An 8,104-nucleotide genomic window follows, 5' to 3' on the forward strand; every position below is an offset into this window, starting at 1 on the left:
AACCCGTATGATTTCCTCCTTGCTATAGAAAATGAAACTAAGGCTCAAAAAGTTGTGATATGTCCAGGGTCAGTCAGTGAGTCATTCAACAAGCATTTATTAAGTACTTATTATGTGCCAGGCTCTGTGCTAAGTGGAGGGGATACAAAGAAAGGCAAAAAAAAAAGCCCCTGCTCCCAAAGAGCTGTCTAATGGGGAAGATGATATGCAAACAATAACAGATAAGAAATATGCAAGATAAATTGAAGATAATTACCACCAGGCAAGAAGTCCTCCCATGACTTAAACCCAAGTCTTCTGGTGCCAATCAGATGTTCCTTTCATTACATCTGCCTGTATCCAAAGTGAAGACTCTTCACTGTCTCTTTCTTGGCAGCAGGAATCTATGAATGACTTTTTGTTGTTGTTGATGAAAATTGAGCCTTGAAGGTAAACCATTAAATTTTAAATGCAGTAATTTAGTTGTTTCCCCTTTCTCTCTGACCAATTAAGCAGTAACTACTGATCCAGGTCTACTGCTTCTGTTTTAAGTGTGCTGGAGATAAAAATGTCCTCTAATGATGCACTAGTACAAAAGGTATTACTATTTTGATGGGCATACTGTATAACTTGATGCTAGCAATGGTGCTATTGGCTAATGGGGTATGCAAAATGCTCATCAGCTAAATGCTAGTCTTTTTCAGTCTCCTAGTTTGATGAGAGGTAGGTAGGTAGTGTAATGGATAGAATGCTGGGTCTGGGGTGAGGAAGACCTGAATTCAAATATAGCCTCAGACACGAACTACACAAGCAAGTCACTTAACCTCTGTCTGCCTCTTTCCTCAACTGTAAAATAGTGATAACAACACCACCTACTCACAAGATTGTTGGGGAGATCTAGTGAGATAATATTAGTAAATCACTTAGCACCCACTACATAATAGTTGTTTAAAATCATTCACTAACACATATATATGCATATATATATGTGTGTGTGTGTGTGTATATATATATATATATAAAATCAGTTGATTGTTGGTCTATCTTAATATAATGTATTTTCACTGGAATGGTAACAATTTATTGCTATAAATGCTCTTGGGAGCATTTTTTAACACTTTTAATACTTTTTTGAACCATTTTTTTTAATGTCAAGTAAAATCAGTATATAGCATGGTAAAGTAGAAAGAATCCTGGATTTGCACTCAGAGGACCTGAGTCTGAATCCCGGTTCTATCACTTAATATCTGTGTGAATTTGGGTAAATCCTTTAGCCTCTCTAAGCCACGGTTTCCTCATTTGTAAAACAAGGTCTTAATTAGATGACGTCTAAGTTTCCTTCTAAATCTATGGTGCTATCTCTGGATTTCAGCAATACATATGATGAAGCTTTTTACAATAACCTGGTGAACAAGTTAGAGAGATTTGGGCTGGATGATAATGCAGGTAGATTCAGAGCTGCTTGAATGGCTTGACCTAGAAAATAATATTTAATGGATGGAAGAGTCACAGGCACCTCTCTTTGGCCTTATTCCATTCACTATTTTCTATCAGTGACTTAAATGAAGAGAGATGAGAACTGTCTTCCAGTAGCTGAAGGAGTGATACATGTAAAAGGGATTCAATGGAATGATTAGCTGGGGGAGATAGCTAATTTTTGGGTGATATAAATAGGACCTATAAATATCAACAGGCTATAAAAAATATAAATGGGATCCAATAAGATGAAATTTTATAGGGATAAATACAAAGTCTGATACTTGGATTAAAATAGTAACAATTACATAACTAGAGGATGAGGAGATGTAGCCAGATAACAAAACGAATGAAAAAAACCTGGAGGTTCTAGGGAAGTGAGAGCTCAGTATGTGAGAGCAATATACCATGACATATTATGATCTCATACTGCATTAATGGAAGCATAGTATCCACAATCAGACAAGTGACAGCCACACTTCAAGATTTCTTGAAGCCTTTTATATGATTGCAATTTCATTCTCTCAAAAGGGAATGGAAGAAATTGGGGTGGGGGAGGTAAATCCATTATTCCATATGTTAACTTTTAGTTAAAATGGCTGGTCAAGACCTAGTCACCAAACCCCAATCAGCAATTAGGGAAGGAGATGCAACCAGTATAGCAAAACCTTATCCAAAGAATATGATAAATAAGTGAAATAATTTCAAGCTGAGAAACCTCAGGGTCAATCCAAAGATGGGAGAGTGTTATAATGGAACTATAGTGCGATGGGGCAGTCAGTCCCTGATCTCGCTATGCCTTCTCTGGTATCTTCAATAGCATGGGCCCTATGGTAGAGGACATCAGATATATGGATATCGGGCAGTTGGCTATGGTATGATCACCCCTAGAGTATTGTGTCTGATTCTATGAAACACATCTTAAGAAAGACCTTAAGAAGCTCAAGAATATTCAGAGGAGAGTGACAGGAAACAGTAAATCATTCCACCAGAATATCAGCTGAAAGAATTGGGGGTACTTGGTACCATTTTTACTTTTTTTTCTGTCTGGTCCAGTAATTTCACAGAAAACAACCAGTATGGGAAGTCCTTCCACTGATGCCAATTAGCAAATGTAAATTATAGTTTTAGGGAGTTGCTACTTGCACTAAGAAGTTAATAATAGCTAGCATTTATATAGCAATTGAAGGTTGGCAAGGAACTTTACAAATGTCATTTGATCCTCACAATAGCCTTGGGAGGTAAGTGCTATTATTATCCCTATTTTACCAAGGAAGAAACTGAAACAAACGGCAGTTAAATGACTTGCCCAGGATCACACAGCTAGTAGGCATCTGAGGTCAGATTTGAACTCAGGTCTCCTGAATCCAGGTCCAGTGCTCTATCCGCTCTGCCCCTTAAGCTGCCTCTATAATTTAAGTGACTTACCTATGGTCATGCAGCTAGTATTCAGCAGAGACAGACCTCGAACTTAGATCTATCCAAGGCTAGCACTCGATCTATTCCAATACGCTGTCAATCACTCTTATTATTGGCTATTTAACAAGATGATTTTAAAAGATTTGACTATAAAGATTTTCCTGAAGGTTTGTCTAAAAGGAAAGAATTCCATTGCATATACTGTCAGGCTCAGCTGACATATTGGTTAGTTTTGCTGAACTGCTGCTCTTCCCTCCCCATCTTGTTTTTTTCATTCTTTGTTACACAGAACAGCTCTTTTGGTAGGGAAGAAGGGAGAGATATATTTAGAAGTGAAGATGATATAAAAATGAAACATCAATAAAAATTTTGAAAATGAAGCAAAAGTTTCCACAGCTACAAAAAGTCTGAGGACACACCAGACTATAACAGACTACTTCACTTGCCCATATTAATAGCCGAACTAGCACCCCTACTTTATGAAAATCCATTTTCTCCACAAAGATTTCTACACTAGGTCAATTTCTTTTTACAAAGGAAAAGGGGGAGCAATTTCAGAGGGCTTTATCTTAGCCTGGCTTTTGTATGTCAAACAGTGGTGTCAAACTCAAAGAAAAATGGATCCCTGAGGGGTGTATACTGACTTAGAAAACCACAAATTAACATTATCTGTTTTGTATTGTAATTTTATTTATTTTGCTAAATATTTCTCAATTATATTTTAATCTGGTTCAGGCTGTATTTCTGAGTGTGGTAGGCCACATGCCCTCAGAGGCATGTTTGACACCTCTAGTGTAAAACTCTGGTTTGGGTATATGACATGCCTTTTCTTTCCCTAATAGGTTGCAGAACTGTCATAGAACCATAGGGTTGGAAGGGATTTTAAAACATAGAATAAAAGCACTGGAAAAATACTTTAAACCACAGAGACAGAATATCCCAACTAGAAAGAACCTTAGCAAGCCAATCTAATCTTGTCACTCTCTAGATGAAGAAAAAAAGGTCCAGACAGGTTGTACAGCTAGTTAGTGAAAGAATCAGGATTAGAGACTCGGTTTCCTCCCTCAGTTCACAGTGTTCACATTACACCCCTCTGCTGCCTCCCTGAACTCTGCTCTGAATACTGAAATTCCATGTACATGAAAACAGCTGCTGTTTGAAAAATGGTGATTAGGATGGTATCATTTTCCAGGGTCTGTTGGTTCAGTACAGTTTTAGATCTATTTCATTCCCATATGAATGTGTATTTCCTAACATACCACAATATATTAGTATTGCCCTTCAAAATAAATAATGTTATCACACCCTGATACGTTGTGATCCACAGCATAGCTAAAATATCATTACAGTTATATAGTGTATTGTTCATAATGTTATCAAGAAGAGCCATAATATAGTAGAGGGGCAGTGTAGGTGATGCCATGGATAAAGTACTAAGCCTGGAGTCAGGAAGAACAGAGATCAGATGTAGCCTCAGAACCTTAATAGTTGTATGATCCTGGGCAGGTCGATTAATCCCATTTGTCTCAGTTTCCTCACCTGTAAAATGAGCGGGAGAAGGAAATGGCAAACCACTCCAGTATCTTTGCCAAGAAAACCCCAAATGGGGTCACAACACCACCAACTAACAACAACAACAACAAAGTGTGGTGTAGTGGAGAGAATGATGGTTGGAATTAGGAAAGCAAACCCTTGGGAGTTCTTACAAAACAAGGAATATATCACCAGGAACTGAGATGGCACTGCTTCACCTCAGAAATTTTCATCTCAGAACTGCTTATTGCTGAAGCAAAAGCTCTTATAACTCAGCCATAAATCTGGATGGTTAGATTAAAAAAAGAAGCAGGATTGAGGGAGATAGGGAGAAATGGAGCCTTTCTAGCCTGAGACCTGGATTTTTAAGGGAAAATGTCATTCTTTATGGACAATTCTGAGAGCCTCCAATTCCTAATAAATAGGAAGCTCCTTTTTACAGCCACTGAAGGTTTTACCTATGCTACCCTTTGTCCTCTTCCCAAACCACTTGGAAAATACACCTCATATGTTGTAATTCATATGCTTTACATGTTCCACAAGTCACATACACTGTCACACTACTGAGATACACTCCAGGAACAAGATCCAATTTCACTTGATTTAATTACCCCCTCCCTCTCATTACATCTTACTCTAAAAATGAAAACGACCCCCTCCCAGGGGGAAAAAGCAAACAGAATGGCTGAGAATATGCACAACAATTTTTATAAAATATATGTGGAAAATTAGTCTATCCACTCTCATTCCTGGTCACAAGACCAACTATCCTTTTGCTGTATATACATAGCAAACTTAAGCTATCCAGTATTTTAAAAAGCATTAACAGATGTAGGGCCACTCCCACCTATTTAGAATCACAGAATCACAGGGAATCTAGTTCTGTGGCTTCTACTGAAATGCCATAAGTAGTGGTGGAGCTATTTAGCGCCTGATATAACAGCCTGGCACGGCAACCTCCTCCTACACCCCCCTCCCCAAACCTCCCACTTAAATCAGGCTGCAGAGTTAGGAATCTAGAGAATCGGCTGCCTTCTGGTCTTTCCTCTGACTCAGAACCATGTTAAGCGTTTAAACCAAGGAACCAAGCTACCTGAGCATTTGCAAGAAGATGGGGATGATGATGAGAAGCAAAGGAACAAAGGAGTGGGAGACAGAGGCAAAGAAGTATGTTGTTGGGAAAACTGCCTTTTTTCCCCCTGTCCACCAACCAGGCCAAAAAGCACTCTCTAATGCAAGCCTTGGCATCCGGGATGAGAAGTCCTGACACTTAATACCCCTTGACTTTAAAGCTTCGAGCTGCGGTGCGCGTGGGATCCAGTGTAAAGAACGTGAAGTGGAGACTGAAAGTTTTGCATGGGATAGAAAAATGATTGAAAGTCTGCTTGTAGTAATCAAACACTCAACCCGAACAACCCCAGGCCCCGTTTCCTCAGCTGGATGATTTAGCTGGTATGTGGGTGGTTCTCCCTGTACCCTCAGTTCCGGGCCCACATCAGTCTGGGGCTCCATGGGTGCAGGAAAGGACACACTCTGAAGGTTTTCCACCACCAAGCGATGTCAAACAGGCGGCGGGTTTTCATTCACAGATGCTACCTCAAACCTCCACCCTTCCAACGCCGCTCCTCAGGGGCCAACCCAGCAGCTGCCCTTAACATCCCCCCTAACATCCACACGTCCTTCTCCAAACCTCCCCCCTCCCCTTTCCGGGCTCAGCCCATCTCGACCGGCTATTTCCAACACTGGGGCTCATTGTAGCGCTCTGCCCCAGCTGGGGCCGAAAGATCTCCGCCCTATCCCCCGCCCCCACCCATCTCTTTCCACCAGCACTACTACCACCACTACCAACACCACTGCCACCACCACCAACCATCCCCCGCCACATCCCACGCCCCACCCCCTCCTAGGACACAGCTCGGAGCGCGGGCTGCCTCAATCCAGCCTCCATCAGGACCCCGCCCCACGACAGCACTTGGGGTAAGGGTTCCCTCTTACTCTCACCCCAATCACAAGACAAGCCAGTCTTCCTCCTTCCCCCACCACCTCACCCCACAGGCCATAGTATCCCTCCTCCTCACTCTTCTTGGGGCTGGGCTTGGGGACCCAGACACACATCGTCTCAGGGCTGTCAGGGGCCTGGACTGGCATTTGCGGCCCCCAGCACTGGGCATGCTCTCCCCTCCACCTCCACCCCCGGCTCCACCGGCGAGCGCTGAGCAGTCCAGACTGCTCTCACTTATCCGAGCGCCCCTGGCAGTACACCCCACGCCCCCGACCCCCGGGACAAAGCCAGTTGCCTCACCCAGCAGCAGCAGCCGGTGGGTCTGCCTGTATTCGCGCTTCTCCGCCTTCAGGCTCTTGTCGATGCCTTTGCTTCGCTTTCTCTCTGCCTTCAGCCGGGCCAGCTCCAGCTCCCGCAGCCGGCTCCGCGACTGAGGGTCGCCCGAGTCCGGCTGCTGTCCCCCGGGGAGGTCGCCAGTTTCCAGCGCGACTGCGGGGCCCCGGCCGCTGTAGGAGATGGAGGGGTGATGGGCGCCCAGGATCCGGGCTCGGAGGCTGTAGCACATCCCCATGGCTCTGGGAGAGGGACGCGCGGCTCTCCCGCGAGCGAGCGAGTGAGCGCACACTCCCCGGGAGGACACACACACCGCGCGCGCACACACACACCACACACACACTCTCTCCCTAGCCCTTTCGTTCCCTTGCTCACTAGCACACGCCCGGGCAAGGAGAGCAGGCTGCGGGCTTAGCTCCCCGCCCCTCCCCTTCCCCTCTCGCCCGGCCCCCCGGCCCCCCTCCCGCCCCCTCCGGTCACTCCGGCCAGACGAGTCCATGCGCTCAGCTCCGGGTGCTGCCTGCTCTGCCTGGGTTACCCAGTCTGCCCCGGCTTCGTAATCGGCGGGGAGCCGGCGGGACCTGAAGACGTTCCGCCCCTTCTCTGGCGGAGAGTGCAGACTGCAGAGGAGAGAGGGGGGACTAGGGCGGGGGTGGCAGTCGTAGGGGGTTCTGACGCCTCTCTTTCCGGATTGATCGCCTCTCTCTCCACCAGCCCAGGAGCCAGAAAGCGACAGCCACTTCACACCCCACGTGATCAGGACATGTTTACCGTATTTCTTCCGAACGGGTGGGGAAGTGGCGGCGGCTGAAGCTCTGGCCTGGCCTGCAGCCTCCCAAACCTCCTCCTTTTGGTCCGGCCCAACCCTGCCCCCGGGAGGCTTCGGCTCTGCGACTCCAAACCACTGCTTGGGGCAGCCGCAAGAGGAGCAGGCAGTATCCTTAAGCCGGAGACCCACAGGTGGCCTTGCCCTCCCCTTAGGGCCATTAGTTACCCAGAGAAAATGACACTTGACTGTTTTGAATTTTTAAGCATCTGACATTATTCACACTCATGGCTGGTGGCCGTCCCTTCCCCTCCGCTGGGACTAGAGAAAAGACAAAGGAATCAGTGCCCTCAGACTAGGCCACTGCTTGGCCATAATGAAATCCGTGCATTTAACTGGGGAGTCAGATTTTTTTTGTAAGTATTATTTATAGGGCCACATTCAAAGCAGTCGGGCCAGGTCAGTGATCGATTTCTCCTTGGGGAAGAATCCTGAGTCTTGGAGAGCCCCTTTCCTGTGCCCCACTCCCTTAGTGCTGATTTTTAACCAATGTTGCCCTTTTCTCCGCCCCCCCCCCGAGGGAGGGTCAGGTGCTT

General features: G+C 45.3%; 1 protein-coding gene across 1 annotated transcript in view; it reads right to left on the minus strand.

Annotated features, from left to right (window-relative positions):
• GNAS (GNAS complex locus) overlaps window positions 1–7,144 on the minus strand; it is a 292,628-nt gene extending 285,484 nt beyond the window's left edge. Inside the window, exon 1 of the mRNA XM_036748344.1 lies at window positions 6,710–7,144. Within this exon, the coding sequence (XP_036604239.1) occupies window positions 6,710–6,980 (271 nt within the window). The 5' untranslated portion in view covers window positions 6,981–7,144. The remainder of the gene's footprint in view (window positions 1–6,709) is intronic.
• Window positions 7,145–8,104: the final 960 nt, after the last annotated feature.

This window comes from Trichosurus vulpecula, chromosome 3 (assembly GCF_011100635.1).
Source record: "Trichosurus vulpecula isolate mTriVul1 chromosome 3, mTriVul1.pri, whole genome shotgun sequence".
Taxonomy (NCBI): Eukaryota; Metazoa; Chordata; class Mammalia; order Diprotodontia; family Phalangeridae; genus Trichosurus; species Trichosurus vulpecula.